The sequence below is a fragment of the Sus scrofa genome, chromosome 15 (genome assembly GCF_000003025.6).
Source record: "Sus scrofa isolate TJ Tabasco breed Duroc chromosome 15, Sscrofa11.1, whole genome shotgun sequence".
Classification (NCBI taxonomy): domain Eukaryota; kingdom Metazoa; phylum Chordata; class Mammalia; order Artiodactyla; family Suidae; genus Sus; species Sus scrofa.
In genome coordinates, this window is record NC_010457.5 from 72,565,299 (window position 1) to 72,587,006 (window position 21,708).

The 21,708-nt window shown below is 35.6% G+C and overlaps 1 protein-coding gene across 6 annotated transcripts in view; it reads right to left on the bottom strand.

Annotated features, from left to right (window-relative positions):
* Nucleotides 1-21,708, bottom strand: part of SCN1A (sodium voltage-gated channel alpha subunit 1) — a 166,850-nt gene that overhangs the window by 35,433 nt on the left and 109,709 nt on the right. For all 6 annotated transcript variants that reach the window (XM_021076172.1, XM_021076169.1, XM_021076173.1 and 3 more), the window contains exon 17: nt 21,058-21,540. In XM_021076172.1, coding sequence (XP_020931831.1) covers nt 21,058-21,540 — 483 coding nt within the window. The remainder of the gene's footprint in view (nt 1-21,057; nt 21,541-21,708) is intronic.

Sequence of the window (21,708 nt, forward strand, 5' to 3'; positions counted from 1 at the left end):
TTTATAAAGTTCTTTAAAACATTTGTCCTCTGAAAATAAACCGGAATCAAAGATGATGAATGACAGGTGTGGCTCATACGAAGGCGATGAGGTAGAACTGCAAACAATGAAACCAGCCTGGAGCAAGAGGCTCAAAGAGAGATTTTAATATAAGCATGTATCATTTTTCTAAATGAAGAAGCTTTATGTTTGGGATCCAGAAGAAGTTTGTACATTTCACGGATGGAACAGGATTACAAATCAGATTTTTAAATTTAGTATTCATATTTGGTTTAAATAACTTCCTAAACCAACATTTTGCAAAGGAAGCCTAGTGAGCTGCATCCTGGCTGATCCCTTTCATAGACTCTGATTCTCACACTAATGATAGAAACTTGCCCCAAATTTAAGTCATTCTAACATCAGATAAAGTGACAAGTATATGTTACAAAAACCAAACCACAGGTAAGTGGGCTCAGGCCAATTAATCAACTCTAGATAAACCATGCTAAACCAGAGAAAAATGATTTTTCTATAAGTTCACACATAATGTAAATAGCATTACAGTGAAAAAGAAAAGAACAAACAAAATAAAGCAGATATAGAAGTGACTGAGCTTAGGCAATGCATGGGATGCAAGTAAGGGTTTTGACTGATGACCTAAATAAAGAACATTAATAATAAATTTAAAATCAATGTATTAAATAAGATAGATTTAAATATATAAAAAGCATAAATAAATCGAAGCCTAGCTTACTGAGTCATTGGGGTTATCTTAGGGTCCTGACAACCACAATAAAGTTTGTGTGTTATGTTGATCTTTTTTCCCCTAAGAACCACCTTCTACACTAATATCATCTGATACACTAATAATCTGTTAATTCATTTATGTTCCCTTTGTTTTGCTGTTTTTTTTTTTTAATTTCTCAAAGTTCTTTGTCATGTTCTTTCATCCTTTCTTGACCATCCTTGTTAATATTAAGACATTCAACTTAGAATAGATTTACAAGGAGATCCTGCTGAATAGCATTGAGAACTATGTCTAGATACTCATGTTGCAACAGAACAAAGGGTGGGGGAAAAATGTAATTGTAATGTATACATGTAAGGATAACCTGACCCCCTTGCTGTACAGTGGGAAAATAAAAAAAAAAAAAAAAAAAAAAAAAAAACATTCAATGACTGCTTGCTTGTTTTGACTTGATAATTTTGAAAGAAAAATTTCTTATTTTCTGAACAGCTGTTTATATATTTTATTTTCTGCTTAACACAAAATTTGTTTGAAATTTTCAAGTGGTTATAATTTTTCTATCATATTGTTATTATTTTCTAGTTTAACTAGAAGTGCATTGTTATTAGATAATAACGCTATATGATGTCTTCTCCCTTGAATTTCTTGGGATAATAACCCTATACAAGGTCTATTTGTTCTGAACTTCTTGAGGCTTACTTTGAGATCCGGTACATTGTTAATTTATATAAATATACCATGGGAAGTTGAAAATAAGAATTCTCTGTACATAAAACTTTTGAGATAACATACATTCATAATATATCTATTTTATTAATTATATTATTCAAATAATCAATGCTTATATTTAATTTTTCTTTGTTTTATTACAGACTAAAATAATGGTATTAAAACTCACAACCAGTATACTTTTATCAATATATTCTCTTTTTTTCTTTTTACAGCTGTGCCTGTGCACTTTAATCAATATATTCTTACATTTCACATGGTTGAAATCAAAGATGATGTGGTTCTGAGTTCTTTGTTTGGTTGAAGTAATAACATATTACTCAAAAGGGGAAGGAAAAGATCTTTAAATGTGTGGAAAGAGTCCACCTCAACATTAGCACATAAGATATGAATTCAGATAAAATACTAAATAAATTGGATAACAGCAAAATTAAAACATTCTCAAATAAGTACTTGTATTGATTTAAAAACCAATAAGGCCAATTAATTTTTCTTTTTTTGTTCTTACCTTGAAATTTAATTTTGAAATCCACCATTCATGTAATAAAGTGATTGGTTCTCACAGTTACTGAGATTAATAGATTATTTTAAATATCCATTTGAATGTCTACTAGGTTATTAACCTTTAATTTACTAATTTCCAAATGCACTAATTCATTTAAAAATTAGTATATTTTCACACATAACTCTCAATAGCTCAGTTCTATACTGACTTATATTGTCCATGTATTTTTAGCGGGCTGACTCAATAAATTAGCTGAAAAATGCAGGAACCACATTGCATCTGCGGCATCCACTTTGCCTTGTACACCAGGGCATTCAATAACCGCTTAATAACTGCGACTTTGAAGGCAAGAGCATTTTTCCTCCTCAATGGATTTATGCAACATTTCTTGCTTTTTAAAAATGTTCTTTACTATAGCAAATGATTTTGACCTTGAGGGTGAAGCAAAACAAAGCAAAGGCAAATAATACATGCACAATATTTCTTTGAGTAAGTGAGTAAACGTTTTTTTGTTCTTCTCTGACTTGATCTTAGGATGTTTATACTTTTATTTTAGACTTGATTTGTTATAGAGAGCTTATTTATAGAGTTTAATAGAAGTGCAATTTATAATAACTGATAAAATTTTATTAAAAATAAATTTGGGATTTAAGGGTGAAAAGGAATTTGTGTGTATATATGTGTATGCATATATCATTTTTTATTTTGGGAAAAAACACTTATTTTTTAAAAGCTAGGCATATACTATCTCAAAGGTGGGAATTTTACTATATATATATATATATATATAGTAAATATATATATTTATTTTAAATCACATAGTTGAGATGCTCAGCAACCTCAAAAATATTACTTTTAATATTTCATTGTATACACTGTGCCATTAGTAAATATTTCTAGTGTACACTAAGCATCTTAAAAATTAAAATGACTTCTATTAAAAAATCAGCAAAGCAACAATATCGAAGGAACAGACATGGTACTGAGAGTTAGCATTCCCACAGAGCAGCTAGAAAACTTAAATATTAACTTATTAATACTCATATCACTGCAAACTCAGATGATTTCTTAATCAAGCTTTATGTTGGCTGGACAGTCTTCAGTGGATTATTCATATTTAATAAATATTAGATTTTTATAATTAATTGTAAAATATACTGTTGGTCAAACACTTGCCTAAGGTAGGCGTGAAGGTGAAGAAATACAATTCTAATATACTCTGAAGTCTGCTTTAAAGTATGTCAAACATGAATTTTTGAATAGATGATTAGCTATAAAGGAACAAAGGAAATAGAACATCTCATCACATATTGGGCAAGAGAAAATCATTGTCATGCAAGTAAGAAACAAACAAAAAGTTGCAAATTGCATTTATAATTCTAAAGCTAGAAGCCAAAACTGTAAACCAAATAAATACTTTCCACTGTTAAATTTATTTTGCTGAATTATGAAAGTCTCTAATATTCTTTTGATAATAATTTTTAATGTTAAATGATAATATATGTAAATATTTTTAAAGTGTCTACTAGGGCAACTGTATAACTATAGTGAAAGGGTGAAGACTTCTGTTTTGAGTCAGACAAGCTTGGTTTGAATCACTATTACTGGTTTTATGGACTTTTGGCAATTATCTTGACCTCCATAAGCTATAGTTTCTAATCTGTAAAATGATCCCTACTTCACGTGGTTGTTACAGGGATTAAACAAGATAGTACATGGACTATGACATTTGCTTACTGGATAAATGGTAACAATTTCCATAATATTTATAGTTTTCAGTATATATTATTGCTAATATTTGATCTTTTCAACCCCCCCAAAATTAGCATTTGCTGAATATCAAAATTAGGGCCTAAAAAAATAAAATAGTGAATATAGCAGACCTAGTACCTGGCCTTATGGGTTGAAAATAAGATAAGCAACAACTGCCACACACTATGATAGGATTAATATAGGGTATTTTGAGATCATCCACTAACTCAGTCTAAGAAGAAAAGGGCAGAAGAAAGTGACATTTGACACCAGGAAGATGAGTTGGGTGGAGGTAAGTCAGGTGGAACAATATGGAATAAGAGAGTATTTCAGACAGTGAGAACAGGTATAAAGATCAGAACCTGATAAAAATGTAGGTATTCATTAAAAGTGAGATTAACTTACATGATGCCAATTAACACTGATTAGGCACTTCATTTGTGCCAGGTACTGTGCTAGTTACTAGAAGGACAAAGGTTTGCATGGCCACAGTTCTTATTCTCAAGCCGCTCACGGATTAGTAAATAGGATAGACAGACACATGGCAGAAAAATAGAGCACAATACAGACATTTCATGTTTCGTAGGTAGTATTTCTTCTTGGGAGAGTCTCAGAGCTTTGTCCAGAATAAGAGTTTCTCAATATCATGAGCAACAAATAATAACATATTTGAGTGAATAAACTGACAAACGCTTCAAAGATAACGAAGTTCACTTTGTTGTTGTTGTTAGGTTTTTGCAGAGTGATAGGGACAAGAGGAGAAGTTCTAACAAGAGATTATGGAATCAAAAGGTATAAACTTCATGGAACTATGTAATTAGAATGGAAGTGGGAGTTCCCATCATGGCTCAGTGGTAACGAACCCCACTAGTATCCATGAGGAAATGGGTTTGATCCTTGGCCTCGTTCAGTGGGTTAAGGATCTGGTGTTGCTATGAGCTGTGGTGTAGGTCACAGACATGGCTTGGATCCCGCATTGCAGTGGCTCTGGTGTAGACAGGCAGCTGAAGCTCTGATTCAGCCCTCAGCCTGGGAACTTCCATAAGTCACAGGTGCAGCCCTAAGAAGCAAAATAAATTAATAAAAGAATAGATGTGAGTCATGGGATATTAGGCGAGTGAAAGTGATCTGCTCAAGACTGTCAAGTTGTTTGTGATATGTTAGACTGCCCTTTCCACCCCCCATGGAAATGTGTTTCAGATGGTGATTCTACTGATGTTGGTGCAATAATAGGATGGGAAGTGGGGGTAAGGTCAAGGTTGGAGATGGATTTAGGAGATAAAATGTATAGGATTTGGCAGTAAATTTGACAAGCGGTTTCTAATTACAGAAGTTGAGCAGGAGATCATATGATTGGGAAGGAAGTAACTTGGACTTTTTGGAAGCCAGGAAGTGAAAAAATCTTAAAGAATTTGGAAATACTGCAGAAAAATAAAATAGGGTCACTGATCTTGGCAATTAAGAGAACACCAGTGATTTTTGAGAGAGAAAGGTAAAGGTGGAAAATAGAGTTGAGTTGTTTGAAGATGACTGAGCAGTGAAAATGGGAGACAGTGATTGCAAGCTCTTTTAAAGATCAGCAATGAAGTCAAGGTAAGAATCGCCAACTAAAAATTAGCATTTGCAATCTGCCTCTACAAGGATGAAGTCACTAGCTACTGCAGCTGATGACCTTCAACACTCCCAAAAAGGAGATCAGGGTGGAGATCAGGAATGAGGCACTCTGATCTCCAGGAAAAACTGGCAAACAGGACTTCAGATAGTTAAATATTTTCAGGGGATTTCAAAAGCCCAAATTCTTGCATCTCCTCATATCTAGAAAAGCACTAAAATCATTAGTGGTGACATCTGCTCCTGGTGACTAGCAGCAAGCCTCTGCCAAGATTTGTGCCCAACTGCACATAAACTCTTCACTAAAATCATATATAATACTGACTTTTCCCCCTACCACTTCGGAGCAGTTCCCCAGAGCTATCTGAAATGCTGTCTTCCCAGCTATAGTCCTCTATTTTGCCCCAAATAAAACAACTCACAACTCTCACATGTGCATTTTTTTTTTTTTTTGGTCCCAAAGAATTATTAAGAAACTTAAGAAAGTGATAAGTTCAAAGGACTAACATTAAAATTTACATGATTTTATTTTAGAATAATATAGTCTTGACCACTTAGATAAGCTTGTGGCAAGGGTTCAGAAAGGAGAAACAGTGAAAGAGATAATACTTATCTCCCAGTACATTCGTAATATCCTCAGATACGCTGTCTGATATTTTTCTATGGGAAAAATTGTGTAATCATGACATCATAAATTTGGATATTTGCAAAAGTCTTGGTATATATCCATTTGATTAAAGATTAATCAAAGATTTTCTAGTCTTATTTACTTATTTAATATATACTTACTGGACACTTGCTATATGCTAGACACTGGGATGAATGCAGGCTATTCCGTGTTAAATGAAATGGACTTAATCCCTGCTTTTGTGCACATTTAAAAACTGAATATTGTCCATATAATGCATTTTAAAACCATTGTTCACATAAGGCATTCACAGTAGTCATTTATGTGGTAGCACAAACTTAACTTGCTGATATTCAGCAGCATATAACAGGGTGAAAATAATCATGTGTTCTTCAATCTACATCATACAAAGATAAAAGTATTAAATGAGAAAATATCAGCAAAGTAGTAATAAGTATTATTTTAATATAGGTGATATCATTGAGAGGACAAATGTGATCTAGAAGTTAACTGTTCATTACTCACTTATTCACTTATTTAATTAATATTTTAGATGTGCTATGGACCTAAGGTGAATAAGACATATTGTTTTGCCTGTTCTCAAAGTCTTCATAAGCTAATGATACAGCTGTAGAAGTGCTTCCGAGTTATTTGGAAGATTCTCACAGGTAGAATTAAACTCAGAAGGGTACCTTCCTAAAACATAACTTGAGTAACCATAGTCTGAGAAAATAATTGCTCCGTAATTAGAAGACCTCCACAAGTCACTGTGGTATGCAAAAGCAGATCAGTATGGGCCAGGGAGTTCCTTTCATGGAACTAGGATCCATGGCTTCATGACTAGGATCCATGAGGATGCAGGTTTGATCCCTGGCCTCACTCAGTGGGTTAAGGATCCGGCGTTGCCATGAGTTATGGCATAGGTCGCAGACTCGGCTTGGATCCTGCGTTACTGTGGCTGTGGTGTAGGCCAACGGCTACAGCTTCAATTCGACCCCTAGCCTGGGAACTTCCATATGATGTGGGTGTAGCCCTAAAAAGCAAAAAAAAAAAGAAAAAAAAGAAAAAAAAGTATGGGCCAGCAGAGGAGGGAGAGGATCCCCCCCTCCACCGCTTCAGAACTGAGGGAGAATGAGCTTCTCTTGGCTGTACCACTAACCTGTACCCACCATGAAGATGTGGCTCAGATTCAGTTCCTGGAGCAGAAACTTCTTTATGCTCTAGGTGTGGCCATTAAAAAAACAAACAAACAAACAAAAAAAACTTCTGAGGTTTTAAAATACAATAATTTGGTTATCTGAATGTGCTTTTAAGGTTGAGGTCCACTGGGACTTAAAAAGGTGATGAAGTGTGACCCATGCTATGCTTTTTCTGCATTTGGGGCCGATTGGGGGAAAGTATAGAAAAGCCCCCACATTTGTCCTGAAATGGGGACAATGATGTATGAATTTGTACCTTATGGAGTAGGCAGAACAAATACATGCCGTCATTTTAGTGTCTCTTCACATCAGTCTATTCTTGATTTCCTTGAAACTGAGACCATCCACTCCTTGCCTATGCCTCTAGTCTCATCTGCTGATGATGAAACTGCTAATTATCTAATTGCAAACTGCTAATTATTTATAAACACACCCCATTGCTTCGTATATTTAGATTTTTGCTCACTTACTCTTTCTTACTGGAATGCCCTTCAGAAATTAGATTTCTTAAAATTGTAAAGGAGTTAACCATTATTAAGAATTTTTTTTTTTTTTTTTTTTGGCTTTTTGCTATTTCTTTGGGCTGCTTCCGCGGCATATGGAGGTTCCCAGGCTAGGGGTCGAATCGGAGCTGTAGCCGCTGGCCTACGCTAGAGCTACAGCAACGCGGGATCTGAGCCATGTCTGCAACCTATATCACAGCTCACGGCAACGCCGGATCATTAACCCACTGAGCAAGGGCAGGGACAGAACCTGCAACCTCATGGTTCCTAGTCGGATTCGTTAACCACTGCGCCACGACAGGAACTCCAAGGAGTTAACCATTATTAAGAATTTAATGAAAACACTTTAAAAATTAAATGTAAAATACACGATGTATCACACTCCCCAGATAAATAGGTAAAAGAGTTTATGAGAGAGAGCAGAAGGTAAACAACAAAAAAAGATAAATAGTGAAATATGTTACTAGTAATTTGTAACAGAAAACACTGGGAACACAGTGTGAGGAATGGTATTAGTAATAATAACAATTTATTGAATACTTACAATTTGCCAGACACTGTGCTAAGTACTTTACACTTAGTATCTCAATTAATAAAGTAGAATGAAGAAGGTGATTTTATCCCCATTTTTGAGGTAAGGAAATTTAGGATTAGATAGTTAAGTAAGGTCACACAGTCTGTGGGTAAAGTAGAATTACATAACCCAGTATTTGGTTTCAGAGAATATTCCATTACCAACAAAATTATAATTGTGACTTGACACGTCTAAAAGCAAATGCTTCAAAAATGGATAGTAAACCATAAACACTGGTAATTTTAACCCAAGTTGCTAATATAATTTCAATAATGGCACATTACAGATAAGACTATTGAAATTCAAAAATGGAAACTAACATATTCAGATGGAATAAGTCTAATAGAGGTCAAGACGGGTAACATTTTGAGTCAATAAGGTATGTTCCAGTATGGAAATTCATAGTTAAAAGTTGAAAGTTCACTTTCTAAAATGTAATATATACATGTGTATATATATACTTATATGCATAATATATGTTTGTAAAAAAGAGTCATCTTTCTAAATGCGTATATGTATATATAAGCAGAATTATAGTTTATTTGTATCTTCCATTATCTAATATACTCTTTAGCACATGGAAACTGCTGAATAAATAAAAGTAGTCAAAAGAACAGGAGTTCCTGGTGGCCTAGTGGTTAAGGATCTGGCATATTCAGTGCTGTGGTGTGGGTCCCATCCCTAGCCTGGGAACTTAGGCATGCCATGAGTATAGCCAAAAAAAAAAAAAAAAAAAGAATAAAGAAGTAAAGCCAAAACAGAAAGAAGGAAAATGACAAGGTTACTTTAATGTATTATAAGCTACATTTCTAATATAGAATAAAGAATCCTCATCTTTTGCGTTATTTCTTCTCAGTTTAATTCCACTAAAAGCAGAGCAGCTCATAAATTATGCCTTGTTTTTGATGAAGTAAATATTAGACTAAAGAAGCAATTACAAGGAGATTAAGATAGTAGAATAGGACTGGAGTTTGACTTCTATCCTAAAAACAATGAAATTACAATCAAATGCTGAGCAATCTTGAACCAAATGTAGTGGAAACTTTCAAAAAGATATCCGTCTCCAGAAGATAAAGAGTAGGCTACATCAAGAGGTAGGAGGGGCAATTACACAATATAAGCAACCCCATACCTCCTGGGTGGGAAGCCCCCCAGACTGGAAAGTAACTGTATCACGCAGACTCACCTACAGGGGTGAGAGTTCTGAGCCCCACCTCAAGTCCCCATGCCTGGGGATATGGCACTGGGAGAAAGAGCCCCTGGAGCATCTGGCATTGAGGGTAAGTGGGGCTTGGGTACAGGAGCTCCACAGGACTGGGGTAAATGGAGACCCCATTCTTAAAAGATGCACACAGACTTTCATGTGAACTGGGTCCCAGGGCAAAGCAAAGTCTCCATAGGAATTTGGGTCAGACCTGACTCCAGTTCTTGGAGGATTTCCTGTGAAAACAGGGGGTGACTATGGCTTGTTGTGGGGAAAGGGCATTGGAAGCAAAGCTCTTGGAAATATTCAGCAGCATACATTTCTCTAGAGGTGGCCATTTTGGGAAAATCTGGCCCCACCCATCAGCACTGAGAACCCCAGGCCAAACAACAATCCAGTGGGATCACAGCCCTGCACATCAGTAAAAAGGCTTCCTAAAGACTCCCCCCAACCCCCAGGCACAAAGCCCCCTCTAATCTCACCCAGAGACAAAGCCCCACTGACCAGAGGGATAGGAATCAGCTCCACCTACCAGTGGGCAGGCATCAGCCCCTCTCATCAGGAAGCCTACAGCAAGCCCCCATACCAACTTCAGCCACAAGGGGGGCAGACACCAGAAGTAAGAGAGGCTACAACTCTAATATCTGTAAAAAGGTCACCATGCCAAAAATCTATAAAAATGAAAAGACAGAGAACTATAACTCAGATGAGGGAGAAAGGAAAAACCCCAGAAAATCAGCTAAGTGATGAGGAGATTCTCAGCCTCCAGGAAAAAGACATTATACTGTTGCTGCGGAAGATGGTGCAATACATTGGAAATAAACTGGAGGCAAAGATGGATAACTTACAGGAAACTCTGACCAAAGAGATACAAGATATAAAACTTAAACAAGAAGAGATGCAAATACAATAACTGAAATAAAACATTCACTAGAAGCAACTAACAGCAGAATACAGGAGGCAGAAGAGTGAATAAGCGAAGTGGAGGACAGGTCAGTAGAAATTATGGATGCAGAACAGAAAAGAGAAAAAAGATTGAAAACAAATGAAGAGAGTCTCAGAGAACTCTGGGACAACATTAAATGCACCAACATCCATATTATAGGGGTGCCAGAAGGAGAAGAGAGAGAGAAGGGGGCAGAAAAAATATTCCAAGAGATAATAGCCAAAATCTTCCCTAACATGGGAAAGGAACCACTCACTCAAATCCAGGAAGCACAATGAATACCATATAAAATAAACCAAGGAGAAACACTCTGAAACACCTATTAGTCAAACTGACCAAAATTAAAGACAAAGAGGAACTATTGAAAGCAGCTAGGGAAAAGAAACAAATAACATACAAGAGAACCCCAATAAGGTTATCAGCAGATTTTTCAGCAGAAATTCTGCAGGCCAGAAGGGAGTGGCATGATATACTTAATGTGATGAAAGGAAAAAACCTCTGACCAAGATTACTTTGTCATTCAGATTTGAAGGAGAAATCAAAAGCTTCATGGATAAGCAAAAGCTAAGAGAGTTCGGAAACACTAGACCAGCTTTACAAGAAATACTAAAGGAACTTCTCCAGGTAGAAAAGAAAAGGCCACAACTAGAAACAAAATATCACAAATGACAAGGCTCACCAGTAAAGGTATATATACAGTAAAGACACGAAATCATCCATAGACAATTATGCCACCGATATCAGAAATCATGAGAAGAGGAGGGTACAAACACAGGACACTGGAGATGCACTTGCAATTAAGAAACCAACAACTTAAAACAATCTCATATATATATATATATATATAGACTCTCATCAAAACTTCAGGGTAACTGCAAACCAAAGATCTACACAAACAAATAAGAAAAATCAACTCAAATACAACACTAAAGATAGTCATCAAACCACAAGAGGAGAGAACAAGAGAAAAATGGAAGAAAAAAGGGCAACAAAAACAAATCCAAAGCAATTAACAAAATGGCAATAAGAACATACATATCAATAATTACCTTAAATGTGAATGGACTAAATGCCCCAACCAAAACACAGACTGGCTGAATGGATACAAAAACAAGATCTATATATATGCTGTCTTTAAGAGACCCACTTCACTTCTAGGGACACATCCAAATTGAAAGTGAGAGGATGGAAGAAAACATTCCATGCAAAACGGAATCAAAAGACATCTGGGGTAGTAATACTCATATCAGACAAAATAGGCCTCAAAGAATATTATAAGAAACAAGGAAGGACATTACATAATAATCAGAGGATCAATCCAAGAAGATATAACAATTGTAAATATATATGCACCCAACATAGGATCACCCCGATATATAAGGCAACTACTAACAACCTTAAAAGGACAAATCAACAATAACGCAATCATAGTGGGGGACTTTAACACCCCACTTACAGCAATGGACAGATCAACCAGATAGAAAATCAATAAGGAAACACAGGCCCTGAAGGAAGCATTAGACCAGATGGACCTAATAGATATTTATGGGACATTCCATCCAAAACCAGCAGAATACACTTTCTTCTCAATGCACATGGAACATTCTCTAAGATTTATCACATCCTGAGCCACAAATCAAGCCTCAGTAACTTTAAGAAAATTGAAATCATATCAAGCATCTTTTCTGACCACAACCTATATGACTGGAAATCAACACCAAGAAAAAAACTGCAAAAAACCACAAACGCATGGAAACTAAACAACATCCTACTAAACAACCAATGGATCACTGAAGAAATCAAAGAGGAAATGAAAAAATACCTCAAAGCAAGTGACAACAAAGATACAACACTCCAAAACCCCTGCGATGCAACAAAAGCAGTTCTAAGAGGGAAATTTATAGCAATACAAGCCTACCTCAGGAAACAAGAAAAAGCTCAAATAAGCAACCTAAATTTACAGCTAAAGCAGCTTGAGAGAGAAGAACAGACAAGACCTAAAGTTAGTAGAAGGAAAGAAATCATAAAGATCAGAGCAGAAATCAATGAAATAGAAATGAAGAAAACCATAGCAAAGATCAATGAAACGAAAAGCTGGTTCCATGAAAAGATCAAGAAAATTGATAAACCCTCAGCCAGACTTATCAAGAAAAAAAGGGAGAGGACTCAAATTCATAAAATTAGAAATGAAAAAGGAGATGTTACAACAGACATCACAGAAATACAAAGGATCATAGAAGAGATGGACAAATTCTTAGAAAAGTACAATCTTCCAAGACCAAACCAAGATGAAATCAAAAGATGAACAGACCAATCACAAGTACTGAAATTGAAACTGTGATTAAAACACTTCCAACAAACAAAAGTCCAGGACCAGATAGCTTCACATGCAAATTCTATCAAACATTTAGAGAAGAGCTAACACCTATCCTTCTTGCGGGGAGCCAAGGAGATGCAGGAGGCCGAGGAAGGGAACTAGCCTTATGGCACAGTTCCGAAGGCAGGGTTGGTAACCGAGGAAAAAAGGCCTACCTGTTGGCATAGTTCCGAGGGCAGGTTTAGAAATAGGGAAAAGGGCTTACCTGGCAGCACAGTTCCGAGGGCAAGTTCTAAAAATAATGAGGCTCACCTGCTACCCAACAACAACAGCAACAATAACAAAATGAAGGCTTTGCACAACAGTGCAAGAATAAAATCGCTTCTTGGAAAAATCAGTCTTTCTTGTTATTTACTTATTATTCAATCTTTTCTGTTATTTGTATGTTATTTTTTGTTATTTCCCTATATTGTTTTGTGACTCAATAAAATTGGAACAATAAAAAATTGGAACAGTAATCAAATAATAAGAGCTTTACTTTGGTTGAATTCCCCCTATTCAAATCCAATGTAGGTAAAAACAAAAGTATTCATTAGTTTGCTACGAGAAGAGATTTTAGAGTTAGGTAATTGTGTCACGTATAATAGGTTAAGAATAGGTTAGACATACATGAAAAAACAAATAATAATGCTTTTAATGAATTTTGTAAAAAGATTTTAAGTTTTAGGAAATTAAGTTGTTTTGACATTAAAAAATATTCTCTCATACTGTCCCCTGACCATAACGCTTTGAAGTTAGTACCCTAAGCTTTAATCTAAAAAAAGTGTTTTTGTAAATGTCAAATTCTTCTGCGTGTGACCTTTCTGGATGTTAATGATTAGCTTAACATAATAATAGGTAGTAACCACAAGATGCTTTGTACCAAAATTTCTTATTTTTATCTAACGTTTTTTTTCCACATGATGTTTTGTACCCATTATAGTTTTACATGATGTATTGCATCCGTTGGTATTAATTAAAATCCTTAGAATACAATGTACATCTACTGTACCACGTAATCTAAAGTTTAACCTTTAAAAATATGACCTAAGTACTGTAAGTTACAATTAAGCTGTCTATATAAACTGCTAATTATGCTAATAAAATTTGAGCAGTCCAGCGCCCTGAAAGAAGGGACAAAGAGGCTGTCTCTGTGTGCATCGCAGACACTATCCATCCCTGTAGGGATACCCTGGCAGCTGGACCTGGACTCCGGCACCTTCTGAAACTATTCCAAGAAATTGCAGAGGAAGGGACACTCCCAAACTCATTCGATGAGGCCACCATCACCCTGATACCAAAACCAGACAAAATACCACAAAAAAATTAAACAACAGGCCAATTTCACTGATGAACATAGATGAAAAAATCCTCAACAAAATACTAGCAAACCACATCCAACAATACATTAAAAGGATTGTACATCATGATCAAGTGGGATTTACCCCAGGGATGCAAGGATTCTTCAATATCTGCAAACCAATCAGTGTGATACACCACATTAACAAACAGAAGAATAAAAACCACATGATCCTCTCAATAGATGCAGAAAAAGCCTTTGACAAAATCCAACACCCATTTCTGATAAAAACCTCTTCAGAAAGTGGGCATAGAGGGAATCTACCTCAACATAATAAAGGCCATATATGACAAACCCACAGCGAACATCATTCTCAATGGTGAAAAGCTGAAAGAATTCCCGCTAAGATCAGGAATAAGACAAGGATGTCCACTGTCACTGCTACTAGTCAACACAGTTTTGGAAGTCCTCACCACAGCAATCAGAGAAGTAAAAAAGAAATAAAAGGAATCCAAACTGGAAAGGAAGAAGTAAAACTATCACTATTTGCAGATGACATGACACTATACCTAGAGAATCCTAAAGACTCTACCAGAAAACTGTTAGAGCTCATCCATGAATTTGGCAAAGTTCAGGATACAAAACTAATACACAGAAATCGATTGCATTTCTATATACTAACAATTAAAGATCAGAAAGAGAAATTAGCATCCAAAAGAATAAAATACCTAGGAGTAAACCTACCTAAAGAGACAAAAGATTTGTACTCTGAAAACTATAAGACACTGATGAAAGAAATCAAAGAGGACACAAATAGATGGAAAGACATACCATGCTCTTGGTTTGGAAGAGTCAATATTATCAAAATGACTATACTACCTAAGGAAATCTACAGAATCATTGCAATCCCTCTCAAATTACCAAGGACATTTTTCACAGAACTCGAACAAAATATTTTAAAGTTTGTTTGGAAGCACAAAAGATCCAGAATAGCCAAAGACATCCTGAAAAAGAAAAATGGTGCTGGAGGAATCAGGCTCCCTGACTTCAGACTATATTATAAAGCAACAGTCATCAAAACTGTATGGTACTGGCATAAAGACAGAAATATAGATCAGTGGAACAGGATAGAAAGCCCAGAATTAAACCCATGCACCCAGAGTCAACTTATCTATGGCAAAGAAGGCAAGAATATACAATGGAGAAAAGACAGCCTGTTCAATAAGTGGTGCTGGGAAAACTGGATAGCCACATGGAAAAGAATGAAATTAGACCACTCCCTAACGCCATACACAAAAATAAACTCAAAATGGATTAAAGACCTAGATATAAGACCAGATACTATAAAACTCTCAGAGGAAAACATAAGCCAAACCCTCTCCAACATAAATGACAGCAACATCTTCTCAGATCCACCTCAGAGTAATGACAGTAAAAATAAAATAAACAAATGGGACAAAGGAAACCCTAAACAAAATGAAAAGACAACCCACAGAATGGGAGAAAATCTGCAAATGAAGTGACTGACAAGGGATTAATCTCCAAAATTAATCCTACCACTCAATACCACTCAATACCAAAAAGAAAACCAAACAACCCCACTAAACAATGGGCAGAAGATCTAAACAGACTATTCCCCAAAGAAGACATATGGATGGCCAAAAAACACATGAAAAGATGTTCAACATCACTCATTATTAGAGAAATGCAAATCAAAACCACTATGAGGTACCACCTTACACCAGCCAGAATGGCCATCGTCAAAAAGTCTACAAACAATAAGTGCTGGAGAGGCTGTAGAGAAAAAGGAACCCTATTACATTTTTGGAGATTCCTCAGAAAACTGAAAATAGAACTACCATTTGATCCAGCAATCCTACTCCTGGGCATCTCTCCAGAGAAAACCATGACTCGAAAAGACACATGTACTCTGATGTCCACTGCAGCACTATTTGCAATAGCCAAGATATGGAAACAACCTAAATGCCCATCAACAGAGAAGTGGATCAAGAAGATGTGGTACATATACACAATGGAATATTACTCAGCCATTAAAAGGAAAGAAATACTGGCATTTTTTAGCAACATGAATGGACCTAGAAATTATCATGCTAAGTGAAGTCAGTCAGACAATGAGACACCAACATCTAACATTCTTACATGTAGAATCTGAAAAAAAGGACAAAATGAACTTCTTTGCAGAACAGATACTGACTCACAGACTTTGAAAACTTATGGTTTCCAAAAGAGAGAGGTGGGGGGGGGCAGGGGGATGCTGGGGTTTGGGATGGAAATGTTATAAAATTGGGTTGTGATGATCATTGTACAACTATAAATGTAATAAATTTGTTGAGAAATATATATATATATATATAAAGAACCAATTAAGAGAAATAATTTTGTATGGGTTTATTTCAGACCAAAGAGGAAGAATATGGTGAATAAAAGTACCAGAAAATTTAGGACAATATGGTAATATATAAAAGAATATTTACAGAAAGTCAGATTTAAAAATGAATGAAAGAAATTGGAATGTAATGGGGATGAACAGAACATTCAGTATTTAGCATAAAAATATTAACCAGATGAGAAACAGCAACTCATGGGAGAAAGATAAGGGATTATTTCTTTCCTAGAAGCCCAATATAAATCGACAGGATGAAATGTCTAACAGAGATAAAAACAAGATCTAATCGGTAATAGACTGAATGAAGGTAAAAATGGTGTATGCCTTTGGAATGTATTAGCAATGAGATCTTGCTGTGTAGCACTGGGCACTATGTCTAGTCACTTATGATGGATCATGACAATGTGAGAAAATAGAATGTGTACATGTATGCATAAATAGGTCATTATGCTATACAGTAGAAAAAAAGCTTATTGGGGAAATAACAATAAAAAATGATATATGGATCATGGAAAATAAAACTATATTTTCAAGTATGTTCTCTTCAGTGTAAGTGTGATGAATACCTTCAAACTGGTTCTATTAAAAACAGTTAAATCAGCTGGAAAAGTTTGATCTAAGTGCATAGTTTTTACTAAACATGGACAGGTATGTGTGTTATGACATAAAAGGAGAGACATGCATGTATATCAGTAGTTATGATACTTCGTAAGATGCATGAGCCTAGAACATGCATTGTTTATTACCTATATATTCTGCGCCTTCTATCTCTGGGAACTGGAAAAAAAAAAAAAAAAAAAAGCCATAGCCAGGGTATTGCCCTGTGGTAGAGTATTTGACTGCAAAGAAGAAGCCATATATTCTGCCTAGGGTCAGGAAATGTCCATGATCACTACCTTTAAAGAGCTGAAACATTGCTTCTCACACTTAAGTCCTGAACTTCAGGCCCTACACTCATGGACCTAGGGTTTGTACTCTAATTAGAAAAGCAACACATTAAAGTTCAGCATAGGCAACAAAAGCTCTATTCACCAGTACTTCCTAACTATGCAATGTGCTCTGATGTCATGTATTTTATTTAATTAAAAATGTAAATTACTGGTATAAGTTGGTTTATCAACTCCTACTGGGTCATAACTCATAATTTGAGAAATAAGTTATTAAATTATCCCTAAAACTTCTATTAACCTAATATTTAAATTTTTAATTAATGTATTATTTGAAGATATAAAATGACACAATGTATAAAGAAATAGAATTTCTTACACTGGTTCAGCGGATGGTCATTTTTTAATAAAGAGGATCAATGTTTCTGTTAGCCTTGATCAACACAAACAAAACTGGTATGAGTATATATCATGTCAAAGTTTTGCAGAAAAGTATTTGTTATGGATAGTTTCTGTAATGAAATAATTTTGAGTAATTAAAAAACTTCCAAAAAACAAAAGCCCAGGACCAGATGGCTTCACAGGTGAATTCTACCAAATATTTAGAGAATAGTTAACATCTATCTTTTCAAACCATTCCACAATATTGCAGAGAAAGGAACACTTCCAAATTCATTCTATGAGATGAGCATCGCTCTGATACCAAAACCAGACAGAGATATCACCAAAACAGATAATCACAACCAATATCACTGATGAACAAAGACACAAAAATCCTCAAAATAACAGTAAATTGAATCCAACAATACATTAAAAGGATCATACACCATGATCAAGTGGGACTTATCCCAGGGACACATGGATTCTTTACTATCTCAAATCAATCAATGTGATACATCACATTTGTTAATTGAGGAATAAAAACTATATGGTCCTCTCAATAGATGCAGAAAAAGCTTTTGATAAAATTTGACATCCATTTATGATAAACTCTAGATATAGACCTTACATATATCATAAATTTTTTTTTTTTTTTTTTTTTGTCTTTTTGCTATTTCTTGGGCCGCCCCTGCAGCATATGGAGGTTCCCAGGCTAGGGGTCGAATCGGAGCCATAGCCACCGGCCTACGCCAGAGCCACAGCAACGCGGGATCCGAGCCGCGTCTGCAACCTACACCACAGCTCACGGCAACACCGGATCCTTAACCACTGAGCAAGGGCAGGGACCGAACCCGCAACCTCATGGTTCCTAGTCGGATTCGTTAACCACTGCGCCACGATGGGAACTCCCTTTTTTTTTTTTTTTCATAAAAATTAACTCAAAATGGATCACAGACTTTAATACAAACTTGCAAAACTGTAAAATTCCTAGGAGATAAGACATGAGAAGATGTTGATGATCTTGAGCAAAGTTTTGCAAAATCAATGAAAAAAAAGAATGGATAAACTGGACTTCATTGAATTTATAAGAAAAAATATCTGCTCTGGGAAAGATATTAAGAGACTGAGAAGACAAGCCATAGATTTAGGAGAAGATATTTGCACAAATAATGCTGATTAAAGACCATTATTCAAAATAGATAAAAAATTCTTAAATCTCAACAATAAGAAAACAAACAAGTTGATTAAAAGACAAGTCAAATTTCTTATAGACACCTCACCAAAGAAGATACACAGATGAAAAAGACACATATGAAAAGGTACTCCACATCATATATAATCCAGAAAATGCAAATTAAAAATGTGATAGCATTATTCACCTAGCAGGATAGCCTAAATTCAGAACACTGACTATACCAAATGTTCTGAAGCTCTCATTCACTGCTGATGAGAATGCAAAACTGTATAGTCACTTTGGAAGACAGTTTGGCAATTCCTTACAAAATAAAACTTACACTTAGCATATCATCCAGTCATTACCATCCTTGGTATTTACCCAAATGAGCTGAAAACTTATAGTCGCACAGAAACCTGTATATAGATATTTGTAGCAGCTTTATTCATAATTGCCAAAGCTTGGAAGCAACCAAGATATTCTTCAGTAGGTGAATGGACAAATAAACTGTGATAGACCCAGACAATGAAATATTATTTACTACTAAAAAGAAATGAACTATCAAGCCATGAAAAGACAGGAAAGAAACCTAAATGCACATGACTGAGCAAAAGAGGCTAATCTGAAAAGGCTACATACTATATGACTCCAACTGTATGAAATGCTGGAACAGGCAAAAACAGTTCAAAATCAGTGGTTGCTAGGAGTTAATGGGGAGGGAAAGATGAAGAGGCAGAGCACAGTGGATTTTTAGGGCTGTGAAACTGCTCTCTGTGATACTACAATGACAGATAGATGTCTTTATAGATTTGTCCAAACTTATAAAATGTACAATGCAAATAATGTAAACTATGGACTTAGAGGATAATGATGCATCAATGTAGATTCAACAACTGTAACAAATACACCACTCTGGTAGGGGATGGTGATCACGGGGGAGATTATATATATGTGAGGGCAGGAGGTATATAGGAAATTTCTCCACCTTCTCAATTTTTCTGTGAACCTAAAACTGTTCTTAAAAGAATTAAGTTTTTAAATGAATTAAAAAAAGTTTAGACTATGTTACTTAAGGCACCTTACCATTTTTGATACTTCTACACAATAAGTGGGAGAAGAAGGTATTTTGTTCTAGATGTCTTTGGAAGTATCTTTTATATCTGTTAAAGTTTTAGCTTAATATTTCTAAGTCAATTGTTAAGGACAGAATTGTGTTCCCCCCAAATTAATATGTTGAAGTCCTAACTCCCAATGTGACTGTTTTTGAAGATAGGGCCTGTGAGGTTGTAATAAAGGCTAAGTGAAGTTGTGACGTTGCAGTCTGAATCCAAAAGGGCAGGTGCTCATATAAGAAGAGGAAGAGAGGCCAGAGCTCTTTCTCTCTCCACATACACATTGGTTATTTCAGCCACCCAGTGTGTGATGGAGAAAAAAAGAAAATATATACATTTTTGGTCTTTATAGGGCCGCACACACAGCATATGGAAGTTTCCAGGCTAGGGGTAGAACCAGAGCTGCAACTACAGCCACAGCCATAGCAACATGGGATCCAAGCTGCTTCTGAAACCTATACCACAGCTCACGGCACCGCCAGATCCTTAACCCACTGAGCAAGGCCAGGGATCGAACCTGCATCCTTATGGATACTAGTCAGGTTCATTACGCTAAGCCTCGATAGGAACTCCCAGTATGTGATATATTGTTATGCAGCCTGGAAGACAAACATGCAGGTCAATGTAATTTTAGTTGGAGGAACTACACAGACTATTTCTTGTTGTTAACTTCTCCTCCATATAAGTGAGCTAGTATGAAAGCTCTCTCTCAATGTAGTAAGACTATAAGTTCAATTCTCAGCTCTACCTCCCTCATTAGTTATACGACCTTAAACTTCCTAGGCTGGTTTTCTTATCTGAAAAGTTAGAATCATAACACATTCTTTCGAGGTTATTATAAGGATTAAATCTGATGAAACTTGTTCATTTCTTGGATCATTCATTCATTCATTCGAACATCTAACAAATGCCCATTAGGATGAGAAAATTCGATTCATACCATATTATTCTTTAAGTTATTAATCATCTTGCTGGGCTTTTGTTCCTCGGTAATCATATATATTATGATACATATAGATACATATATATTTGTACCCACCCACATCTATAAAATCTTACCTCTTTGCTTTCTTCTAGATCTGATTCACTACTGAAGTCCTCTGTGTTTAAATTTTCAAAGTCCGACTCTCCTACAGCAATTGGTACCGTCACAGTAAGACTGGGATTGTTTATGAATGACATGTAATCACTTTCATCAATAATGTATTTTTCAACACTGCTGCCAGTTCCTATTCCACTTGTGGTTCCATTTACATCTTTAAGATAGTCAAGATCTTTCCCAGTTTCTCCCGTATGATTGGACATACAACAATCTTTCCTGTTATTTAGATCATCGAGTGGTTTAATTTCATCTAAAATCTTTTGTTTTCTGACGAAGGACTGTTGAATAAATTCATATATTTTTCTCTTTACATAAGCTATTCCCTTGTGCATCCTATCCACGGCGATTTGGAGATTGTTCATTTCATTGTCATCATCAGTGGCTGCAAGGTTGTCTGCACTAAACGAGCTCAGAAGCAAGGCCAAAAAGAGGTTCAGTACCTTAAAAATAATATAAACATGGTTATAATTTCACAACAATGTAAAGAAGAACATACAGAGATCACTTATTCTTCTAAAAATGGAGGAAACTATCAGTTCCAGGTGGGAAAGAAACACCACATCATAGTGATTGCTTCATTGATCTGAATTTTGATAGCCACTTAAAGA